A 25,656-nucleotide genomic window follows, 5' to 3' on the forward strand; every position below is an offset into this window, starting at 1 on the left:
CTTCTAAATGAATGGAGTGTTGGGTTTCCCCTTTATAAAGAATAAGTGTAAAAAGAAAAAGCTAACACAAACAGAGATAGCCTCATATATCCTAGACATTTCCTCTGGCCAGTGTAGCTAAATCTCTTACAACTAAGAGATAAATTGGACTAAACAACTGTCACTGTTAAATAAATATTCTGGACAATGTATCGTCTGTGCAGGATACAAAAAACAAACAGGAGTGACCTCCTTTTTCCCACTTTATTTAGCTTTTTTCAAGTGTAAGCTCCCAAGTCTTTGCTCTGCCTCATTTAGTGAAACATTTATTTTAGAATCAACTATTTTTTAAGACTGTAACAACGAAAGGCATTTCCTGAGGAACTGCAAGGATGAGCAGCATGAAAGAACAACAGTGGAGGAAATGTAGAACATTAGTAGTGCTCCTTATTTTCCAAGTTCAGATTTTTGGTTTCGATGTTGACAGTCGACCTGCAACAGAGGTCTGCTCAACACACACAATTTTACCTGGACCAAAAGGTGAGGAATACCAAACTGCTAATGTTAATGCCAGAGCTGATCAGAGTGGAAATTCTGAGACACGAAAGGACTTGTGGTGTGGGATATGCATCACCAAAGGGCTGGAGAGGAAGGATCCGAAGAATTGTAGACCTAGCAAAATGAAATTGGGAGGGAGAGGAGGAGGCGATTGGGGCAGGGGGAGAAGGGCTGCAGTAAGGAGACTTGAAAATTGGTTTTGGTTTTTAAAGTTACTGGAACAGACTCCTGCACTTTTAGAGAAAGTGGTTTTCAAACTGGGGTACATGTACCCCTAAGAGTACGTGAGACCTCCTCAGGGGCATATGCAAGAAAAATCCTGTAATGGCCACAATGCCTTTTATTTAGTAAGATTTGGCAATCTAATCGACATTGAATCGCTTTTCAATTAAAACTGCAGCTGCTGTATGACTCAGAATGAGAGGTTTGTCAAACTGTGGGGTGTGCTGCACAGGGGGGCGTGGAGGAACATCGGGGGGGGGAGGGGGCTCAGTGAGGGAGCACCACCTCCACCCCCTGACTCACCTCAGCGGGCCTCCTAGCTTGTCTGGGTGGAGGGAGAGGAGGGAGTGGCAACAAAACTTGTAACTCAAAGGGGAGACTCAGCTCAAAAAGTTCAGACTCAAGTTGCCGCTTGCCCCTCTGAGAACCTCTAGAAGCTGTTGCTAAACAGAACAAAGAAATCAGGGGGGGGGCATGTGACCCCGTGTGTCCCCCCTCCACGTGTCGCCTCTGCCTAAATCAGATGGGAGATACACAGCCTAAAAAGTTTGAAAACCACTGATATAAACTAAACATCTTGTCCACATTGTTCCCGCTAAATTTGGATGTGCTCGCAGGCAGCTGACATACAAAATAATAATACCATGACTTCCCTTAAAAGCAAGCATTAGCCAAGAGACAGCTGATGGTTACTCTAGTTGTTTCTACACTTGTGGGGAGAATACCATCATATAAATGCCTACTTATAGAGGGTGAGCAGAGTTGTACATCTGAGACTGGATCTTGCAGCTCCTGTTGAAGTCAATAGGACCCTCACCATTGACTTCAGCGGGACCTAGCTCAGCTCTTTAGTGTATCATTCTTTCACCTTCAAGACACTTTACAAATATCTGAGGCCAAAATCTATGCATCAGCTTATGCAACTGAACGCACGTAATGTAACTGAAGTCAATGGAATTGCCTGGGGTGTAAATAGCCAAGAACTTAGCCCATAACAAAGAGATATATCTTGCAGTGTCAGCTCTAAAATATTTATTTCAGGCAATGGCTATTACAGCTCAGACTACTGCTTCCTTATTAGTAATTCATTATATTTTTCCATAGGCTACAGAATAAGGGGAAAAAATGCAAGTGATTTATAGTTTAAAGAGAAAAGAGATTTTATCAACACACAAACATTGCTGCAGACTCATTTGTTTTTATGATGGATTATTCAAATGCATGTTGCTTATAGTTCCATTTTTAATCATCAAATTAATTTCTTTAGGATTGAAGTCGAAACTTTAACCTTTGCTGAGGCAGTATAAGCTCAGAGAGACTCACTGAAACCAGAGAGTGGGGTATGAGTTTGTTTAGTTACTATCTGAATAATGGAAGCTTCCATGGTTGGAAGAGAGAGTTTGGCTGACCATAAACTTTTGCAGTTAAACTGTGCCTGAGTGAGTCAAGTAGTCTAGTGACACCGCATCGTGAATAGAGCTGTCTATGCTAGGATAGACTTGTTCCTTTGGTCTCCCATCCAGCAGGGACTAGGAGCACTCAGTGCAACCCACGCCCGGTAACGAGCAAATCCAGCAATAGTCATGTTCAGTCCTTGTTGCTTTGTGGCCTGAAGAAAGGGTTGGCATGATGACCCCAGGGGACGGGAAGAACAAAAGGAGTATATTGAGGGGATGCTCAATGCTCCCTCAGAACTAGAATATTACTATTTCCAAAGGACTGAATGGCTCAAGACTAGTAATTAGACATGGAGCTCAACACCTTTGGGTCACTGCTTCAAATCTCCTGTCAAACAGATGACGAGAGACCCTCTGACAGCATTCTCCACTCCATGGGAGATGAGTCTGTGGCCTTGGTCCAGTTCCTAGTCGACAAGAGCCCATGTTAGAAAAGTCAGAAGTGGCTTTTACTAGCATGACAGCCTTATCTGCAGTCCACGTGAGAAGCTAAAGACTGAATGGCTCAGTGTCTGAACTACTGCCTTACCTGCAGAGCAACCTCTCAGGGTCAGTGATGAGGCAATTGGCCAAAGGGGGCAGGAGAAAGTTTGCAGTGCTGCTGCCTACACCTGTACCTGTCCTGTGACTAGAGGACTCCAGATACCAGGCGTTCTAGCTGCTACCAGCACTAAATCCACCAGCAAAACTTTCTTACTATATTTCTAACTGTAGTATCTCAAATGAAGGCTTCTATTGCTTGAATCACCATCATCATTGTTCTTTTAAAAATGCAGTATCTGTGGTGCAGCCCGTTCTCCAGTTTCAGAAAATAGGCAACTCTCCAGCTTCATAGTCAGTTTTCCCACATTTCATCCCTTGACTATCTTCTTTCCTCTGCTAGTGGTAGGTGCCATGGCATAATTTATTCTGCTGAGAGATCACACAATATGCCGGGCAAGCACTTTGTAGCTGTGCGTCTCACAAGCTTTGTGCCTCTCCTGTGACAAAATCTACCTGCACCAAAAGAGGATTGTAGGAGCACTGAACATTGCAGACCCTATGGCTCTACATTAAATTGCAGTTGTACTACTCACTTGCATTACCTTAAAGTCTGTGTGTCCTATAGCAAAGAGCAGCAAGAACTTATTTTTTTCCCATTTGTTCAATGTGGAAACCATCTTTATTCAAAAAGGGCCAGTTTTCACCAAGAAATTATTTGCTCAGAATATTTGTAACTTTTTTATTTTACACTCATAACAAGAGATGTCAAATTAATTACTTAGGCAGCACAAGGAGGTATGACCAGGAGTAATGGGGTGAAAAATCAGTGAGGGGAAATTTAGGATGAATATCAGAAAAGGCTTCATGACAGAAAGAACAATTATGCTTACAAAGGCAAAAAGAGGCCTTTAAAAATTGACTGGACAAAGCACTAGACAATGTACTGGAGGGAGGGAATGAATAGGGAGGGACTATGGGGGCTAATAAGACTTTACCATCTTTACTGTCTTTAATTTCTATGAAAAAGCTCTAGAAGTTAGTATTTATTAGAACGGTTTGGTATTAATAACTTCTTAATAGGCATTAAAGCCTGACCTCTAGTGGTCATGAGTGATATCTACAATGCACATTTTAATTGACTAGTATTCCCATTTGTTTTCTCCACCTTCTGTTCACACACCCTGTTTTTCTATTGCTGGTATAGACAGATCTGTTACAATTTTTAAAAACAGTGTATGAGCAGATGACTGACCTTTGCATGCAGACTAACACGTACACACACACACACACACAAAGCAGGCAAACCTCACCTAGTTTCCAGTTTCCTCTACAATCTAAAACTCAGCTCAGATATGCAAAGAAGTCCACTAATCCTTTTGATGAACTTGGGCCTAGTGTTACTGCAGCCTGGTCCCACCATTTTGAAAAGGTTTCATCCCCAATAAGTTCTAACCAGGTTCTATAGACCTTTTTCTGAACAAGCCTATAGAATTTCATCAAGACTGATGACCTCACTATGGAATTTATAAGCTCCCCTATAAAATTTAACAGCAGATTATATCCTCACTCTAGAATTCTGTATTTGGGACCAATGTTGCTATAAGAATTTGAAAACTTAGGTCAACAAAGTGATTAGTGATTTTGGATCCTAAATTTAGGAGACATTAAAGGGATCTGATTTTTACAAGGACTGAACGAACACGCTCTGAAAACCAGATTACTTTAAGGTGCCACAAGCTGTGCACCCAAAAAATTCAGGCATCCCATATAGCTGGCCCCTTTTGAAAATTTAGACTATTATTATTCAGGATTAAAAACTATAAAACAAGGGCCAATTCCTGGCTTGGATAGACCCCTGAATGGGGAAGACTATCCCACCTACACACACAGTGGGCAACAAAAGTACAGGAGGAATCATTTGGAAGAAAAACTGGGACCTTGCTTATGGTCCCAGATAGAAGCAATGCAAACCATGCTGACTCTCACTTGGTTTCACTGAAGCCTTCAGCCCAAAGCAAAGCACAGTGGATGCAACCTCATATGAAAAGAAGCTAGAATAAAATTTGCACAAACCCCTGAATTAAACAACCCAAGTTTCATCTAGTTAGAGCAATTAGCCTCTGATCTGGTCATTGTGGTCAGTACTGTTATTAGGGAAATGTGGTTTCTAGGCTGATGTGGTTATTTATGCATCACCAGTAAAAACTACACAGAAAAACAAAGTGCTGCATAAGGGTACAGAGAGGTTCCTTAAAGCAGCCAGTATGCACCAGGTCACTTTATCATCTTCTGTTATTGTCTCTATCTGATGAGATAAAGAAACCGATATTTCCCAGACACCATCTGTATTAATCAACTCTAAACTACTGTGACATGCTGAGCCTAAAAATTTCTACAAAAACCTTCTGATATGATCTCTGCGGCTTCTTTCTTTCTTTCACAATAGCCTGTTCTCACACACACACCCTATTGCATATCCTCGCCAAGGGATGTTTAGGGAACTTTAAGCCTCCCTCGGGTTTCACAATCCTGACCTCTCTTGGTTCTCCTGTGTCCGATGCTTCCTTCAGTGTTCCTTCCCCTCTGCTTCTCTCCACGGGAAGTCTCACAAATTTCCATCCTTGGCCCTTTCCTCTTCTCCCTGTCCACCCTCTCTCAGGGTGATACCTTCTTTTCACACAACTGTAGTTACCATCTCTGACCTGCAGTCCCACAAATCTTGTGTCCCATTTCTGGGATGTCTCACTTTATTCAGCCCCGTTTCTCAGACTGGATATCACACCATCAGCTTAAAACTAATCTGGCCAAAATTCAACACCAGGTCTTTCTCTGGAACCCTTTCCATTCCCCTCATTCTTTCACCATTGTTAAATGCATCATGATACCAGGGGTCATCTTGGACTCCTTCCTTTCTCATGCCTCTTGTGGCCAAATCCGATCACTTCTTCCTCACTGATCTGATTTTTTATTTCTGTTCTGACCGTTAGAACGCTCCCTCAGACCCTGTACTCTCCCATCTTGATCGTTGTTAAGCTTTTCTCTGTATCTGCTGACACACACAGTGCCCTCCTCTTGTCCATATAAAATTAGGCCACTAAGATCATATTTCTTGCCAATCTGACTACATCAACTCCTCTTTGAATCCCCTTTTCCAGCACATCAAGTGCAAGTCTCTTCTCTTTGACTTCATGGCCCTACTTCTATTACTTATCCAACTTTGTCTCTTATCACATCAGTAGGACAGCGGCAGGCCTGGTTTCTGATAGAGACTGAGACTTTCCTGAAGTAGAATTGTGTAAGCACTGTTACTTAGGATGAGATGGGCAGCAGTACTCGAGACCCCCATGAACAGCACTCTTGGCTGCTCTTAGGATACAGAAAACTGTATCGACATAGATGTGCCTAAAGCACCTTGTCACCTGGTATCTGGGCAAAAACTAACATTGTTAATGTTAATGTTTTAATGTATCAAATCATTTTTAATAATATGTTGTATTACTCAAGAGCTTTTCATTAGAGGATCTCTAAACGCTTTACAAAGTTATAGATGATCAGCATTGTGCACCTATGGTAGGTGGGGCAGTAAGGGCCAAATTCAGAAATCTACTGCACCCCAGTGCCAATGAGACCAGGATCTGGCCAGAAGAATTGACCCAGATTAAATAGTGATTCAGGGTAAAATCAGAAATAAAACCTACATCTTTTGACTAAAAGATATGCCTACACTGCCGGGTCTGTGGGACCTGGGCTTGTGGACTCTGTTTCCAAGCCCACACTTGAGTATCCACCCTGCATTGTAAACTTAGGTTTACAGTGGCTGGACCTGGGTCTCACCGCTGTGCTAATGCATCTATACAGCACTAAGCAGACATATAGACTTGGGTCTGTGGCTTAATCTGTGTCTATACTGCAAAATGACAGGGCTTGGACCGGAGTCACAGTGGAATTTGAACTCTGATCTAGCCCCCTAGTAGGGTCATAGAACCCAGGTCCTGCGTGCTTGCTGACCTGAGTCAGACTAATTTGTGTGTGGATAGAAGAGGGCATTGGGCTCAAATCTGAGTCAGAACCCAGGGTTAGTATGCAGTATCCCTAATCTGACTCTATAAGCACTGGAGGCCTGATTTTCTAGTAGTGTACTGCACCCACAGCTGCTATTGACTTCTTTTGGAGTTGTAGGTGCTCAGTATTTCAGCAGATCTGGCCCGAGACTGTGTCAGCTCTCTAAGGTCTCAATCCATGTCCCTAGGAGTCTTTCCAGGAACTTCAGTGGGTGTTGGATTGGCCCCAGGCTGAGAATCTGGACTGGAATGAAATCTGAAGAAGGATGCAGGGAGTCTCCCTGTAGCAATGTTTGGTTTTTTTTTAAAAATGTTTTCCTTTAATTATTCTGACAAATGTTGCTTTTAAACTCTGTGACATGGGTCAGTGCTTCAAAGTAATGTTTATTGTGGTCTTCAGTTCTGCTGTCCATCTTTCAGCCTTAATAATTGAGTTTACACAGTTCTCCTTCTGGAAAATCTCAAATTCTGTCAGAAACCAGGCCTGCCACTGTTCACCTTTCCTGCTGAATACGTAAAAGTCTGTCCTAACCCATAACCAGTGTTCCCTGTTAGCACCTCACCTGTCTGAGCTAAAACATCCTATAATTTCAAATATTATTTTAATCCAATTTCTCATGTATTTGGACTGTTGAGAGCTCGCTTTCCTTCTGCTGTACACAACATATATGTGCATTTTTTTTAAAGACTATCTATATGGATGAGGTGGTATATATAAACTCAGAACATGAAGAGCTGGATTCTCTTCTGATTTACACTGGTTTTACATCAGTGTAACATTAGTTTGACTCCCCATGTACACCAATGTAAATCATCATGAGTCCATGGAGTAACGTCATGATGGCAATGACAGGAGACTTAGGCCAAGAGATACACCTGTGTAAAACACATGTAAGAAGAGGATAATCAAGCCCAATGTGTAAATGGTTTTTCTGTTATTTACCAAAAAAATTCCACCCAGAGGTCCAGGTTCTCAGCATAGCTCTATTAAAGTCAATGCTGGACCCGGATCTGCCCTAAGGATCCTTATGGAAATCAGGAGTGGAGCTGGTCAGGAATTTTTCACTAGAAAATGGCAATTTGTTGAAACTGGTTTCTTTGGGTGAAACCAATGAGACAGAGACCAGAATAGCCCAGTTATGGCCCTCATCTGGCATGTAGGAGACCTAGCTCCTACACTGCCTGATTTGGAGCCGGATTTTCATCCTGGGTTTCCCACATCGCAGGCAAGTGCCCCATCCACAGGGCTATAGAGTCAATCTCTCCTGTTGGGACTGTTCTACTTTGTATACATAATAAATATTCATGGGGGGGGAGGGGAGGGAGAAGAGAGTGAAAGAGACACACCCACACTATAGCCCAGTGGCTAAGACACTGCGGTTTGAGTCCCTGCAGTCTCCCTTGCCCCATCTGATGTAACTATGTATTCAAAATGAACAGCTCCAATCTGAGCAAGATTGATGGTATACTCTGCTGGCCAGCTTGCCTGGGATGAAATCAGGCAAACCAGGGACTAGAAGTGGGTTATTGGCTATTCTAGAAATGGAATTTGATGGAATACTAAAAGGGTACAAAAGACAAAATCATGCTTCAGCTTGATGCACTGAAGTGCCCACATATGGGGGTAGAAGTAAGTAACTTCTGGGCAATCATACTTTAAAGGAGACCATCTTTTAATAGGGGATAAAATTGAACCCATCACACAGCCACCTTTGCCTCCACCCCTGAATACCACCAAGAGAAGCTCAAAATCTGGGTCTTAGAGTGTAAGGTCCTCGGGGCAGGGATTCAGTCTTATTTTTCTGTAAAGCAACATGTACACTCAGGGTGCTGTACAAAGAAAAACAGTACAATGTTCTGATCCCAATCCAGAGTTGTGACCATATGTGACCATAAATATCATTTGTAATTTACTTGTTGAAATAAGGTAAGTGGATAAAAAGACGAAGGTGGCCTGTACATATTAAATCACAAGAGATGATGAGGGACTTGCTCATTTAAAGAAATGCATCCATCCCAGTCCTTGCTACGCAATAGGAAACCACGAGATGGCAGCATCACTTAAGACTTCACATTTCAAAAGGAAACCTGCACAACACTTTTGAAAGACAAGCCGACTGGGCGGGAGGGCTTACATTTTCATAACTCTGCTAGATACTAAAAATCACGGACTGAACAGAGACACTGGATTTATGGCTCATTACAACAATCTGTAACCCACTAAACCCCTTGTTTTGGCCTATGACTGCAGAGGTGTTAGCAGGCCGATGTGCATTGAATAGTCCCAATCTATCATACACTAGCCCATCTACTAGTTAATTAACAGGAAGAATGGTATGGAAAGTAATCAGTATTAACATTCAACTGTTATAATCTCAAAGCTCTTTACAAAGGCAGGCAAGTTTCATTTTCCCCATTTTCTAGAGGGGGGAAACTGAAGCACAGTTTAGTGAACTGACTCACTTCAAGTCATACAATGAGTCATACAATGAGTTGCTGGCAATAGAACCCCTCCTTCTGCCAACTCTCAGTCGAGTGCCCCATGCACCAGATCATAGGTAAGCCACTGACAACCCAGTCTCTGCTGCTCAGTAGGTGCTCTGCTACAGAAGGAACCATTGCAGCTTTTATCACACTTTGGGAGGAGTAGGGAAAAGCACCAGCCAATGACAATGACAAAGTTAAGTTGTGATGTCTATGGAGCAGTTACCATCTTTTTGTGTGTGTGCTCAGTGCCTAGTGCAGTGGAACCTGGATGCTTGATTGGTGACTTCTAGGACAGCAGCTCCCAAACTGTGGGTCATGACCTCAAGTGGGGTCGCTTCATCAGCAGATGGGTTCACGGCAATCCTGAGCATGCAGAGGACGCCATTTTACAAAATGGCCTCCTCTGAACAGCTTGACCACACGCGCACTGTATGCACAAGCTCACATCGCACAGGGGAAGCTATTTTGCTCTACAAAACGGCACCCTCCATGCAGCATGACCTCACACGCACCATGTGTGAGGTCATGCAGTCGAGGGGACGCCATTTTGTAAAGCAATATGGCATCCTTCTTGCGGCGTGCCCTTGCACGTACAGTGCGTGTGAGATCACACTGGAGGGAGGACACCATTTTTAAATGGCAGCTTCTGTGAAGTCTGGGGTCATGGGAACACAGCTGAAAATGGACTCATGCAGGGAAAATGTTTGGGAACCATGGCTCTAGACACTTCCACAACACAAATAACAACAACATTCCCACTGACTCCAGGACTGGCCCCAAAGGCTGATCTGGATTTTTAAAGGGCCTAGTTTCACAAACATGTGTCTGCATTGACTTTATGAAGCACCGGTGCAGAATCACTGCAAACAGCTTCAAGATAAAGGGTCTTCAATGGCCCGTTGTTTGCTAATTAAAGGTCATGGCATTTCTGTATTTTGTTTTATTTTAAAAGTACAAACATTGTTTATGTAAAGGAGCATAATCCCCTCCCAGCTCCCCATCCAGCCTATGCATGGCCGGCTCTTGTGCAAAGCCATCCTTGGCTTTGGGAGTTGGGGTTTGCCTTTATTCTGCTACCTAAACAATTAAACAAAGACATGGGCAGGATTGTACTTACTGACTGCACTCACTGACAGTTTAGCATGTTCCTCAGCCATATTTCCTCGTAGGCTGTTTATCCCCAGGAGTTCCTGTCCCTCCCTCAAGATGTTCTCGCTTTAATCTCAGCTTGACACTCAACCTTTTATTTTCCTCATTTTGAGCTAATGAGCCCTCGTCTGGCTGCCAGCATAAGTCAACAGAGTGGCTCTGCACTCCCACACAGGGTCCCAAAGCTTGACATCCTGTCAAAGCTGATCTCAACCATGTCTCGAATATATTCACAGAACCAAATCAAAAAGCCTGTCTCTTATGGAGAAAGTGCAAGCTTCATTTCTCTCTTGGCCCCATCAGATGTAGTTCAGAAACAAATGATGTGAGATTAGAGGTAGGCCTAACTTCCCAGCTTGTTTCCCACATTTTCATTTGGACAGCAGGAGATCACATGCTGTTTGTATTGTTGACTTTCCTATCAATAAAAAAGTAGTTTACATATTTTCAAACTGTACAGTTTCCCTGTACTTCTGTGTACATCAGAAGAGGAGTTTTTGGTGGTTGTTTTCATTTGGGGGCAGAGAGGTTTGCTGCTCACAGATGAGGATAAGAATATTCTTTGGGTTCAGGCACAAAACTGGACCTCAGGAGATCTGGGTTCAAGGCCTGCATCCACCTCCATCTTTCTGTGTGACCTTCAGCAATTCACTTAATCATCTAGTGCCTCCACAGTTTCCATCTGTATGTGTAAAGCCGACCCACCCGGGCATTTTCGGTGGGGATCACACCTGGGACCTCTAGAGATTAATGCATGAGCTTCTACCTGCCACATGAGCTAAAAGACACATGGTTAGCCAGGGCTGTAGCAGGATCATCATTCTCTAGAGCAGCAATTCCCAAACATTTTCCCTGCATGACTCCATTTTCAGATGTATTATTTCCCACTACCCCAGACAGCATGGAAGTTGCAGTTTAAAAATGGTGTCCTCCCTCCTGTGTGACCTCACATACACTGTACATGCAAGGTCACGCAGCAAGGAGGATGCCATTTTGCTTTACAAAATGAAATCCTCTGGACTGCATGACCTCACACACATACGGTGCATGCGACATGACCTCATCCATACGGTGTGTGTGAGGTCACGCTATGCAGGGGAAGCCATTTTCTAAAATGGCATCCTCTTCACGGTTGGGATTTCTGTGACCCTATTTGCTGATTAAACGACCCCACTTGGGGTCACAACTCACAGTTTGGGAACTGCTGCTCAAGGGGTCTAGCCACCACTAGAGGGGGGCAGAGCGTCTCTCCGAGCAAGCAAGAGTTACATATAAAATGGGATTTTTTTGTCTGCCTTGTCCATTTGGAGTGTAAAACTCTTTCTTGCAAGGCTGTCTCTTAGTATATTTATGAACTGTGTGCAATGGGGCCTTGGTCTTACCTGGAGTATCTATGTGCTATGGAAGTCAAGTTTGAAGAACTTACTGTTCTGGACTTTCCCTACAAGTAAAGTCATTTGGAGTATTTGCAAAACACGAATTTTCTATTAACATGTGCCTACAGCACCTGCCATGGGTTGACAGGTTGACTTGCTGGGATCTATGTCTTGCTCTATTCCAATTTCTACAGCTCTCCATCTATCTATCTTAAGGTGTTATACTGCTGTCCATCACCACGGTATCTCAATGCCTTCCACATAAAATCACTAGCAACAGGAAAGGTGGTATTCCTCCCTTTTTAGGTCACCACTCTGCTTGGGGTAGAGCTTTGTTTATTTTTTGTTTTGGGTGGTGGGGGTAGAGGCAGAAGGGAGTGTCAATGTCATTCTTATGGTGAGAAGGCTTTTTCAAAGCAGAATGTTTGGCAGCATTTCCTAAAGCAGGTCAGACACTGGCTGTGCCTGATCTTCTCTTTTCATATATACCCGCTGTACCTTCAAAATGAAAACTGAAGAAAGCCAGTAGGGTCAAACCATCAATATTACTTTTGGAGAAACACATGGTAATGTTTATTGCACTGCGTGAGCTGGAGCATGATGTTTTGTTTTATGTTTTTTAAGGGGATGAAGGTGAAAATGGAGATCAAGGAGAGGTCGGAAAACATGGAAAAGTAGGCCCCAAAGGACCAAAAGGTACATGTGGTAGTATTAACATAGGGATATTCATGCAAATAAAACAGAACAATATGCCAATTCCTATGCTTAATAACTTGCACTAATGCTGTGACAAGGGATCCCATAATATTTTCTAAACATCAACTGATTAAACCTAACATCATGCCGGAATTACTATTAATATAGGTATTATTACTACTGTATATACCATAAAAAAGTCACAACTCATGACTGACTGAAAACAGTCTTGTGACAGGCCAATAAATTTCTATTGCTGACTTCCTGGGGGTTCATTGTAAATGAGATGTAGAAGATTGTTAGCTGATCAGATCACATATGTGCATCCCAGCCTCATGGTTAGTTCATCAAAAGTGACTTGGGCCCTAATTTCATCTCCTCTCCAGAATGTGAACGAAAGGAAAAACTGCAATATGTCTGAAATTATATGGCCATAATAGGGGGAGGGGGGGGGGATTTCCATTTAGTTCTGATGAGGAACATTCAAAGCCACATGTAACAATACATATCCTGACTTCATAGTTCAACATACATCAAGGTTTTACTGTCCACTGAGTCAAATATTCCCTAGGGTGAAACCTAGGCTAAGAGTTACCCTAGGGTCAATAAATCTTGACATTTATCTCACCAGAAGCCAATATCTGTGGGATTTTCTTATTTACAGGTGAGCAAACTGTTGCATAGAGGCCTAGGTCCTCAGCAGTATTTATGCTCCTACCTTCAATTGTGGAAGGTAGGAGCCTAAATATCTTTGAGGATCTGGACCAGAGAGACTAGGTGAATTACCTACAGTCAAACAGCAAGTCACTGTCTAAAGTAGGACTAGAGCCACGGACTCTCAGTACCCTGCTGTATTAGACACACACCCTCCTTGGATGACGAATAGTACAACAGCATTCTGAGGCAGAGGAAAGTGCTGCTAATTACAGATTTCAAAGTAAAGCTTATTTGGGTGTCCCATCTCATAGTTTAACCAGCTGTTTTTGCAATACTGATGCATACACATGCTCATTCTCCCATTTGGCAATGGGCTAAGTATTTCAGGACTAATCAGCAGCATTGTTTTATAGTTTATAACTAGAATATTTTAAAATTTTATTTACTAGCTGTTATAATTAATAAATCTTCGAATTCTCTATATAAATGGGCTACATAGGCCCATGTGTGACATTACTTCAGATCATAAAATAGTGACTGAAGCGGATGAGAAGGAAAGGGATCAGTTAACAAGTGTGTTTATTAAATAGTTTTGTGGCATTAAAGTCATATGTGCAGATGGAGAGCTCACAAAATTAGGGGCTCACAATTTAGCCAGCCAATCTGCAACATAAAACAATGGCGAGTATAAAGGGGCACATTACCATTGGACTCTGTGTAACGGAAAAACCCTGCAGTGACATGCAGCCAAACACTGGGCCACATTCAGCAATTCTGACTTTTACCTCAAGTAAGGACTGCAGAATTTGGTCCAGTAAAAGAAATCAAAGAAATACTTACTGAGCTACACAGTGAATCCACCATTGGCTATGGGTTAGCTGTGCAGTATAGTTAATATTTGATTCACTAAAATTGCTTTAAATCTGTATTTTCAGTATAAAGGATGATGCCTTGGGGCATATCAACTGCGAATTTTAACAGGACAAGCAAGCTCTGAAATGTCATGCTCTTTATTCCATAGTTCCGGAGGTTGGAACTCCAGATATATATGCCTTGCAATGCGGAGCAGACTAATCCCGAAATACATTTAAAAGTCTGGGCCAGGGAGACTGAGCAGAAGGGGAAAAGATAAGAGATCCTCTCCATAAAATCAATGGGAATCCTGTTTAAATCTTATTTTCTAGCATTAAAGTTATATTTCTGATGCTTGCTCAGAGCTTGTCAATTACAGAGATTGGCAAGAAGGATAGAGAACCAGATTTTTGGCCAACACACTGGGGACCACCAGAGCTAACAACACGAGCTACTACAGAGCGAAAGAGCAAAAGCCTTCTAGGTGCGGACGTCACAGTCTCATATCCCCTGTGGATCGGCACAGAAGAGGACCTGTAACACGCATTGACTGATTGCACTTGCACACCTTCAAAATGTGACCAATCCTCTAAAGAACTAAATGGTCTCCTGCGGATGGATAAAACCATTCACATTCTTTTCATTGCTTTCTTTTTCAGGAAACAAAGGAGCAGTGGGGGATAGTGGTGATCAGGGAATGATTGGGAAAATTGGCCCAATTGGTGGAAAAGGTAATTTATGTTTACTATTTTTGTCAAGGTACATATTCAACTATGACGTGTTCCGTATGTTTAAGAATTACAGCTATTAGGTAAAATAATTCAAGTTCAAATATTGTCTGTTTTATGTTCCCTAAATATATTTTACATAGGCTAATTGGGGATTGTGATACAGTCTGGTGTGTATATGTGCTACTGCCTACTGGGATATATCAGACTTATTTGGTTAGAATCATTTTCTAGCTAAGATTAAAAAAAAGCTGTTCTCTTGTAGATTACACAATAAAAAGCACAGGGTAAAATGCTGGCCCCAATATGGCAAAACTCCCATTGACTGCAACAGGGCCAGGATTTTACCCACTGGCTTTCAAAGCCAAGGAGTCAATATTCTGCTGCCTATTATTCCTACCTCCTGTCTGGACCTGGCTAACCACCCAGATGTGTAATAGGTGGGCAAGCTCCTTGCAGAAGACCTCAAATTGGCAGTGATTTTAGAACTCATGTTCAGACACCAATTGTTTAGTCTGAAAGCCTGTCCCTTGTATATCAAGGTAGACTGCAATTCCACCTGGGAATGAATGGCCTAGGAGCTTGAGAAGTGGCCCTCAGTTTTCCTAGTTGCTACAGTAGAAGCCTAGTTGGGGAAGAATGTTATTTCTATCACACACATGTAGAAGCTGTACACACACACAATTATAAATTACTCTATAAATACATCAAATAAACATACATGTGCCCTTCTTGTTCACATACTTTGGTTTAATTTCCACTTAGGCAGGCGGGAAAGGAACAACACTTTCATTATCCTTCGTTACAGTGGAATGGAAATTTGATACAGCAATGTGACTGTTTGAGGTTTAATTTTTACTCTGGATTGTAGCAATCAATCAGAAAGTACAACGCATGTCTACTCTGCTTCATTACTGTGTGGATCCCAGGCACTAGCATTGCTTGTGTTTGTTTTTAAGACAAAAGAACACTGAAACGTTTGTTTAAATAATCTGAAAGAAATATGTGGACTTTGCAAGCAAAGAAGAAGAAAAGGCAAACTCTTAACTTTATGCTCTCCACTGCTGAGTCTCCACCTACCGCCTTTTCTTACATCAGTTCCCATTGGCTTCAATGGGGAACATGGCTGAATAAAGATAGCTGCACAGAGGGAATGGAGCACTGCTTTAGACGTCATAGGGGGAATACCCATTTGGAGTAAAGGTAGTGTATGCTCTCAGGCATAGGAGCGGGCTGGGGATGGGAAGAGGATGGAGCCGTCCTTAGCTGGCTGCTGTAGCCTGTGTAATTGAGAACAGCCCTTAGCCTCCCAGACAGCCCCAAGATCAAGGGAGCAGAGAGGTAGCTTAGAGCTGCAAACCCTCATCCCATTGACTTCAATGAAATTACTCCAGGTTTATACAGCATTTGCAGAATTTGACCCCAAGGGACAGATTTTCAAAGGTATTTAGGCACCTAACGATGCAGGCAGATTTTCAAAAGCACTTAAACATATAAGGTGCCTAACTCCCATTGATTTCATAACCTGCTAAGGTGCTTTTGAAAATTCCACTAGGTGCCTACCTGCATCCTTAAGTACCAACATACCTTTGACAACCTGACCTCAACTCTTTAACTCAAGCCAGCTCTTTGTCTAGTATAGTGACTATTGCATTTACACTGCCTCTGACGGTTGGGAAAGAATTATACAGTCTGTCTGGAAGGAAATGAGGAAACAAACAATAAAAACTGTTTTTCTGTTTTCAGAAGCAGAGGTCACTCAAGCTAGGGGGAAGAAATTGCTGCTGCTATTATAGTTCAGTTTTATTGTGTTAGGTGTGTCAGGTGTTTCCTGTCAGAAAGCTGAGGTTATACACAGACCAAGAGATGAATGTATTGGATCATGCTAACTTACCATATATCTATGATGAGGACTGACAGTGCGAAGGAATTTTTGCATCCCAGGTTAAAACTAGAAAAGGTCATTCTGAAACTGGGGGAACTGGCTCTGATGTCAAAGTATCCCGTTCTTTATTGCCAAAATTTGTAAAGGATTTGCCCACAGCAAGTGATTCTTTAATATGTCTCCTTATGCCATCACAAACAATAGCCACAATCTTCAGAACACTGACTGGTGATTGTGTGCCTCAGTTTTATAGAGATTAATCTGAGACACTTTAAAGGGGCCTGATTTTAATGAGCATTCCCTGAAAATTAAGTCCCTTTAAGCTGAACCAAATAAGGAACCTGAGAATTGTGGCACCTGAAATCAGTGGTCACTTTTGAAAATCTTGGCCAATGTCTATTATTGATTTTCATGAGATAAGAAGTCAGTAGAGTTACTACAGATTTACATGGGTGTAATTTGGAGCTTCTACACGGCATGTTACTGTGAGACTCAACAGTGCAGCAGCTTGCTATACATCAGCATCCCTGTCTGAAGACTGCTACTGTGCAGTGAAAGTCCCGAGTGTGGCTGATTACTACTACTTGAAAGCGTAGTACACTAAGCCTCACTTAAGGACTTCCAGTGATCTGTAGTAGTGTCCACACAGGATGTTTCCACACAGCAAGCTGGTGCATTGTCGATTCGCACCTTGGTTACCATGCAGCAACCTAACTTTTACTAGATATATTAATATTCTTCAGTATCTGAACAGGAGACCCAAAACCATTCATGTTTTAATGCAATAGAATATTGCATGCTTTAATGAAATTTTCCAGAATGTCCATCTCCCCATACAAATAGGCATCAGTTATCTTTAATTAAAATGCCCAGAAGCTCCTGATGTCTTTAAAAAAATACAACTACATGAAGGGGAAAAATCATGTAAAAATACATGGTGTGGAGCTACAAGATAGAATTAATATTAAGCAGTGTTTCATCACTGAACTAAAGGTGCTACATAATCTACTGGAGAGAGCTGAAATGCATTTTACATAAAAGGCAGTTTTCTGATTCAAATAATTATTAGTGACTTTGAAATAAATCTATTCACACATTTTTGTATTTGCAGATCCACTTAGCTATGAATCATTTGAATGATTTTCAAAATATGAGAAAAATCAATAAAAAAGATGATATCACATTTTATGGATTTATTCTGAAATGAAACCATGTCCCCTACCTACCTCAGCTAAGGAGCTATTTGTCAGCTCTGTGCATTGCTTAATGTAGTGGTGCCCAAACTTTTCCTCTTCTGCTTCCCCTTACCAGTAATAGAACATGTTCACACCCCTCCCCCTGGGCCAGAAGTAGGGGCCAGGGATAGGGGACAGGGCTGGAGGCAGAGCTGGGCTGGGTAGCTCTCCCTGCCCGCCCCCCTATTGGAGCTGGCCCAGGCCCTGCTGTGTGCCCCCCAGGATGTTCTCTGTGGCCCCCTAAAGGGGGCACGCCCCACAGTTTGGGGACCACTGGCTTAATGCATCCATGTAAATTCACTCGGTTTTGTCAAGCCAGGCTTATCCTGTATCTTAATTTTACATGATGTAATCTAGTGCAGTATGGACTCTGTCCTACAAGGTGCTGAGAGAATTCCCACTGACTTGTTGAAGGCTTTCAGTATCTCATGATCAACTTATATAAAGGGCCTTGTGTAGCTCCCACTTACATTGCGTAGGTACCAGGCACCAGCCACCCATAGGAAGCCTGAACTATCAATGGATCAGCTATTAAAATGTTCTCTTTATTTTGATTCACCAGAATTAATCATGGACTGTTTGAGTTGGCACATCTGCTGGAACAGCACATCCATGTCCTTCTGTCAAATAGCTTATACATCACTAAATAGATTTCAAACATGTTTTTCACATGTGCTCTACTGAGATGCACCCTCTCCAAGATCTGGGAACATATTTTTTTCTTCTTTCAGGTGACAAAGGAGTCAAAGGTTTATCTGGAGTGTCTGGAGGGAAGGGGAAAGCAGGTACAGTATGTTGGTTCCACTACATTTCCTGAGCTGTGTCTTTCTACTAAGGATAGTTGAATCTACTAGGGTGCTGGGTTTCATGACATTTTGTTAAGTGTGGGGTTTCACAAAAAAAATTGAGATCCATTAAATGTTTTTCACCCTCAAATTAAACCATGTTTCTTTATCAAGATTTTCTTTCTAACAAAATATAGATTTCTAACTAAATGGCAGCTTAGTGCAAACCATAATAGTTCTTGTAGGGTGACCAGATAGCAAGAGTGAAAAAATCGGGACAGGGGGTTGGGAGGTAATAGGCGCCTATGTAAGACAAAGCCCTGAATATCAGGACTGTCCCTGTATAATCAGGACATTCAGTCACCCTAGGTTCTTGTGAGAAATTAACTGCATCCCTCTTCTTCCTGGGAGTAGCAGAAGAATGACATAAAATATACCGCACATCAGAAGTCATATATATTCAGGCCCAAACAGAACTCAACCTTCAATGGGTTCAAGTTGTCATTGCTATTAATTATTTCTACTGCATCATAAGTGCACAAGAGACTTTACTGACCTGGTGCTCCCTCCAAACAAACAGTTTCCAGTCTAAGGGCTCCATGCTCTTTTCTATGTCCCTGGGGGAGAAGAGTCTATGGCTGAAAAGGGGAGTGTTCCATTTCTGTGGCATACCTTTCCCTGACCTAATGGCAGTTCCCCACCCCAACTCTCTGGAGAGACAGCCGGCTGGGCTGGAAAGCCAGCTGGTCTCCTCGGGATATCCTCAACCCCACCCCACAGGTGGCATGAATAGATCCCATGAATAGTGTTAACTTGCCATGCTTTTACCTCTCTGCCATAGGGAGATGAAGTTATAGAGAGAGCTGTGACAGGGGAAGTCCCTGAAAGGTGGATCACAGAATAGATATGAGGGGCAGAGGATATGGAGATTGAGAGAGTAAAACCTCCTACATCTGGAATGGGGAGGAGGGAGCAAACAGGGCCTCCTCCACCCCCAGGAAAGAATTGTTATTTTTCCAGACGTAACAGGTCCCTGCTCACCACCACAGCCGCCTCTTGCTGGTCATCCTGGGGAATCACTCTGGCGGCCACTGCGCCCTCTCCAGTGGTGCATTGCTCATCCTTTCTTCTCTCCCAGACTCACATCTCCCTGGAGTCCCAGCATCCGCTTCACAGCACAGCCCTCCAGCTGTGTCTCAGTCTCTGCTCCTCCCACTTCCAGGCAGGAGGTTGGGGGGAGGATTCAATAGTCCTTAGCCACTTATATCAGTGGCCTTGGTAGTCCAGAGTCAGTCTCTTACCTCAGGGCCCAGCTGCTCCCTGTCTGGAGTCAGCCCTGCTGTCTCAGGCCAGCTCTTACTCCAGGGCCCAGCAGCTGCTCCTCTCCTGGAGCCAGCCACTGCTCTATCCAGGCTGCTGACCTGCCCCACCCTGCAAGCCAGCCTTCTCCCTGTGAGCTCCTTGAGGATAACTGTCTCCTCTCTCTGGCTGGCAGCCCTTCTTATATGGGCCTGCCTGGCCCTGATTGGCTGCTTCCCCCTTGGCACCTCCAATTGGCTGCTACCCTTCAGCCTCTCCAGGGCTCTATTAACCCCTTCTCTGCCAGGGTGGGCTACCTGCCCCACCACACCAGATCAGGGATATCTAAGTAGGTGAGACAAATCTAAACCAAAACTTCAATGAAAAATTAACATGGGATTGTAAGGAGGCACAGTCCTGCTCCCAGGAGGTCAATCACAGTGTTATCATCAGTGGGAACAGCACTGGGATAAGGAGAGGCTAGCTTACCACAAGCCAGTGGTAAGTCTTCTACAAGATCTGAGAGCAGATTGGTAGGTCAGACAGTACCACATGCACCCAACCCCCATTCCCAGCTGGTCAATCAAGTGTTTCTTGTGTTGAACCAGGCACTGTCTGTGACTGTGGGAGATACCGCAAAGTTGTTGGACAACTGGATATTAATGTTGCTCGACTCAAGACATCAATGAAATTTGTTAAAAATGGTAAGCTTCATCATTTATTTTTCAGTTGGTTCCTACCTTATTATTAATTATTATTTTGTGGCTTTAGTTACACCTACAGGGCAGGGCCCCTGGCACTAGGCACTGTGGAAATGTATATATAGCAACAGTCCCTGCCCCACAGAGCTTACCATCTCCGTATAAGACTATAGACAACAGGTCAATACAAACAAAGAGCTAAAGGGTGCACAAGGGACCAAAGAGATGATAGGTTGCATGAGTGGCAGTGGGCACCGTACACCATCTCCCAACCATGGTCAAGTTTGTAGTAGGCATTGCAGCAGAGAAGAGCTATAAAGAGGGATTTGAAGGAGGACAATGAGGTGACTGTGTAGACATTAGGGATGTAAAAGGTTAACGGTGTAAATGTTGAAACGGAAATCAGCTGTTTAAACATTTTAAACAGCTGATTACCGTTTAAACTGGAGGGGAGGGAGCGGCAGCTGGACTGGCTCCCTGCCAGCGAGAGCAGCTGGGCAGCTCTTGCTGGCGGGGAAGCGTGGAGCCCAGCACGGGGTGGCTGCAGCTGGGCTTGGCTCCACATGAGCAGGGGGTGGCGTGGATCCCAGCAGGGGGATAGGAGGTGAGCTGTGGCGAGGAGGTATGGAGCCTAGCGCAGGGTGGGGGAGGTAAGCCACAGCTGGGCTCAGCTCCCCGTGAGTGACAGCTGCCCAGCTAATGCCACAGCTAGGCAGCTCTCACTTGGCAGGGAGGAGTGAGCCCAGCACAGCTTCCCCCCAGCGTTTAACTGTTTAAACGGTCTATTTTTAGAATGTTTCAACAGATTTTTAATTCAACTAATTTTTACACCCCTACTAGACATTTACTAGGGAAGCGATGAATGCGGCAATCTCATCTAGTTGTACAGGCTGGTTTGTCCATGTCAAAGGACATGATCTGAAAACCATGTTTCAGAGAGGCCCAGAACTGTAGTGGCAGATGCTGGACAGTCAGGACTGAAGAACACTATGCCTTTGTCCTCACTTGTCACCCTCATTAGTATCATTCCTTGTTCAAGCCTTCATCATTATTACCAGAAACTCAGTTGTGGAAAACCCATTTCTTAGCTTTATTGGCTATTTCCACTGTTGTTCTGTTGAAGAAGGAGAGACCCGTGTGCATTTTGATAAACCATTAAAAGGATGTTTGTTTTTCTTTCTAAAGTAATAGCAGGAATCAGGGAAACAGATGAGAAATTCTATTACATAGTCCAAGAAGAAAAGAGCTACAAGGAGGCCATGACCCATTGCAGGATCAGAGGAGGGATGCTGGCAATGCCGAAGGATGAGGCAGCCAATGCACTGATTGCTGACTACGTCTCCAAGAGCGGTCTCTTCCGTGTGTTCATTGGGGTGAACGATATGGAAAAGGAAGGACAGTTCATGTATGCAGACAACACCCCACTGCAGAATTACAGCAACTGGAAAGAAGGGGAGCCGAAGGATGCAGCTGTGCACGAGGACTGCGTGGAAATGCTCAGCACAGGAAAGTGGAACGATTCAGAGTGCAATCTGGCTATCTACTTTGTCTGTGAATTCAAGAAGAGAAAATAAAATGCCAGAGCGCTTGCCAGGCATCTCCTAGATATACAATCATTCCTCCTGATTTATCCATTAGATAGGTAGGGCTGGGTAGGGCTAAGTGGGACAGGGCCTGATGCAGCACTTACGTACACTGGTGTAAAGCAGGAGTGACGACATTTAAGTCAGTGAAGTTACACTGGTGCATGTGGAGTCAGAATCAGGCCTGCAGATGGAATCCTAGCTTCCCAACTAATGGGGAATCTCAGTTATTTTTATTTGGGGTTTAAATTTCTTGGGCTAAATTTAGAACCAACAGGAGTGAGCCTGACTCCATTGATGGAGCGACAGTATGTGGATAATGGTTGAACAGGTTATTCAAATGGTGCACAAACTCCTTGGAGGGAGATAGTGTGGTTTTTGGCCAGCACTGCACTGCACTGGGGGGTGGGGCACAACCCCACTGCTCCACAGGCAGCACCAGGCAGTAGACTGCACCAGGGAGGCCCAATGTTTTCTGCTGCTTCCTGGTTGCATTAGGGAGAGGAAGGAATAATGTAAAACATCTCTTTAAGGGCTGCAGAAAACCTCCTCTACTGCCCCTGCGGTGGCTTGACAGATATGCTGGCTGGTATGTGGAGGAGAGGGAGCATTGCTTCACCTACTCCCCTCTCCCTGCCCAGTTGTTCTCGGGTTATTGGGCCTGGGTGCCAACTTCCAGGGGGTGCTGGACCACTGCACTGTTCAGGCTTTTTTTGTCCTTCAGTGAGTGGCTGGCTGTGGGTTTTCTTTGTTTGGTTTTTGGGTTGGTTTTTATTTGGCTACGCCGCTCAGGTGCGTGAGCACAAAAATATTTTCTGCCCTGGTCCGCATAATGGCTAGGCCTGCGCCTGCTTGCATGAGCACATGGTCAGTAATGAACATGAAGGCTTTACTAATCAGACCCCAGCTATTTATTATTCTCCTTCACCATTTACCTAAGAGGCCAGGTTTTGATACCCTTGCTAGTGCTTCCTCCATGGGTAGTCCTGATGAAATCTCTGAGGCTGCGCCAAGACTCTCTGTAGGAAAGTACTCCAAGATCGTTTAGGTATCAGACTAGATTTTAACTCAGGTTTTAAAGGTGTGTAGGCATTAACGTTTTCAAAAGTGATTTAGGCACTTAAGAGCTTATGGGCGTGTCTACATATAAACCGCTACATGGCACAGCGGCACTGCTGCTGCAACACTGCTGTGGCACTTCCGTGAAGCCACTACCTACACTGCTGGGAGACTTCTCTCATTGGCGTAGGTACTGCACCTCCCCAAGAGGTGGAAGCTAAGTCGGCGGGAGAATTTTCCTGTCGACCTAATGCTGGTTCACATGGAGGGTTAGGTCAGTTTAACTGCGTCTCTCAGGGATGTCGATTTTTCACACCTCTGAGAGACGTAGCTATCCCAAAGTAAATTCCTAGCACAGACCAGGCCTCAGTGCCATTGAAAGTTAACGGGACTTAGGAGCCTAAGTCACTTTGGAAAATGGGACTTAGCCATGTAACTAATTTAGGCCTTGCAACGCTGAGGAGAGAAACACCTAAATAGCTTTAGAAACCTGGGCCTTAGACTTAAGGCCACGCCCTTAGCTGGAGGTGAGGAATAGGCTGCACCAACCCAACAGCAGCCACAGGAGACACTGTGACTTGGATACATCCCTCTCAGTCAATTTCTCCCCTGCTCCCTCCTCGTTCCCACGAGGATAATTTATTGCTGAGCTATAGCAGTAGTTTACTGCCCCACCTCCCCACACTGACTCAGTTCCTCTGACCATTGAGTGTAGGCATGGAGCCGAGTCTCTGCCCATTCCCTGCCCCTCTTCTCCCTCCTGCTGTTGGAGCAGGCAAGCAAGTAGTCCCCTGGGCTCCTATGTGCTTGGACTCACGGTCTAGGTAGGCGCTACAGAGATGTAAGGGGAGTTTGCACTCCCTCACATGCATGTATAGTGTGAGTCAGAATCTAGCCCTTTGGGATCTAGTGTAATCAACACAAACACACCAGGGAAAGCTACACATTTCATTAGTGATGGGCCAATGATGACACCCTCACTCATGTTTGACAGTATCTTATTCTGCAAGTATTTGCAAGAGAGGCTGACATAGCCAGTGTCCCTGTGGTTCAGATCAGCCCAGGAGTAGTAGCAGGAGCAGAGTCACTTGAATTTGGTTTTTCCCCCATTCACTTCTTGCCCTAACAATGGCAGTCTGCTCCCCTCCAGGACAGCAACTAGCAGCTCAAGCTGCTTTGCTCAGTTGCTCCCCTGATGGGTCTAAACCACTTTAATTTGAAGGGTTGGGGAGCCAATGAACAGAGCAGCTTGAGTTTCTTGCCACAGTCCTAGGACATTGGCCAAAACACCAAGTGCCTGAGACGGGTGTTCAAGCCCTGGGACTGTGTAGCCAAACTGGAACGGCTGGTAGAGATGATTCAACGGAAGCCCAGGGTAACCTACTGCTGACAACTGTTGTCAGCAACATGTCATTTCCGTAGTGTGTAGGGAGGCCTCTGAGTAGAATGTAACAACGAGGTGGAGGATAGAGAGAGAAAAAGAAATGGTTTGTTGCAGGGTCAAAGCCTGGTGATCGGGAGACCTGACTTGGTTTAAAGCAATTGGGTCTGAGTTGCTCATTCAAATACATGATCAGGCAGCGGCGGTCCAGACTGGAACTCAATTCAAAAGAATGGTAAGAGATCTGAGCTGCTCCTTGGCTAGCGATGAGTTAAAGTAATCCGGGAGCATGCTCAAACTTGGGGAGAAAAGCACTAAGGCAGCCTTCGGTTTCACGGCCAAAGATACAAAAAAGAGAAATGAGCCAGGAACTAATTTGTTGGTATCTTCTATCCTCAAAGAGTGCAATGTCATTTGCTAGGATTGGCTGCTTACGCTGAAACCATTGTCAAATACACCACTCCTCCTGTGCCAAGGTTGTAACATTTGCGTAACCTTTTCCTTTTTAGAAAAAAAAATAGTTAAATATAAAAATATCCTACCCTTGCAATAATGCAACATTATGTTTAAGGATTTGGTTACAAACTTTTTATTAAAAATAACCAAAATTTATAACAGTACAATTATTTTTATATATGTAGGAAAAAAAGGTTGACAATATAAAAGGTAGGTGAAAACAATGAAGTTGAGACTCAAAGTAATTTTAGTTACAGTAAAATGGGAACACCTAAAATGTTACTTCTGGTCCTAGAGATATTCAAGATTTCACAAATATTCCCTAGTTTGTGAAATATCTCTTTAGGACAACCACTAGAACTGGAAACATCTCTAGAACCAGAGTAAACTTTAAGTGCACCTACTGTAGATTTTTACACACACACTCTATAATTTATATATAGTAAAACTTATACCAGGATCTCTTTATTAAAATAATTTTAGTCTGTTTGACCCATCTTTCCTCAAACAGTTCAGCCATTAATTTCATACAGGCAGTAAATCGTTCCATTTCCCTGAATTTTTGTA

The 25,656-nt window shown here is 43.6% G+C and overlaps 1 protein-coding gene across 1 annotated transcript; it reads left to right on the plus strand.

The window, feature by feature from the left end:
- The first annotated feature begins 274 nt into the window (after positions 1–274).
- COLEC10 (collectin subfamily member 10) lies at positions 275–22,952 on the plus strand. The gene is made up of 6 exons (XM_067530713.1): positions 275–519; positions 12,397–12,468; positions 14,637–14,708; positions 18,557–18,610; positions 20,518–20,613; positions 21,796–22,952. Exons 1-6 carry the CDS (start codon positions 372–374, stop codon positions 22,182–22,184), a joined length of 831 nt encoding a protein of 276 aa, XP_067386814.1. The 5' UTR covers positions 275–371; the 3' UTR covers positions 22,185–22,952.
- The last annotated feature ends 2,704 nt before the right edge of the window (positions 22,953–25,656 follow it).

This window comes from Emydura macquarii, unplaced genomic scaffold, assembly GCF_026122565.2.
Source record: "Emydura macquarii macquarii isolate MOO-44397 ecotype Brisbane River unplaced genomic scaffold, CSIRO-AGI_Emac_v2 contig_369, whole genome shotgun sequence".
NCBI classification, from domain to species: domain Eukaryota; kingdom Metazoa; phylum Chordata; order Testudines; family Chelidae; genus Emydura; species Emydura macquarii.

What these genes read in the sequence shown, in the direction of transcription:
- COLEC10 (XM_067530713.1), top strand. Translation starts at nt 372, where the DNA reads ATGAGCAGCATGAAAGAACAACAGTGGAGGAAATGTAGAACATTAGTA. An exon ending in AGGCCCCAAAGGACCAAAAG is followed by an intron (nt 12,469 to 14,636) that starts GTACATGTGGTA and finishes TTTCTTTTTCAG; the next exon opens with GAAACAAAGGAGCAGTGGGG. An exon ending in TGGCCCAATTGGTGGAAAAG is followed by an intron (nt 14,709 to 18,556) that starts GTAATTTATGTT and finishes TTCTTCTTTCAG; the next exon opens with GTGACAAAGGAGTCAAAGGT.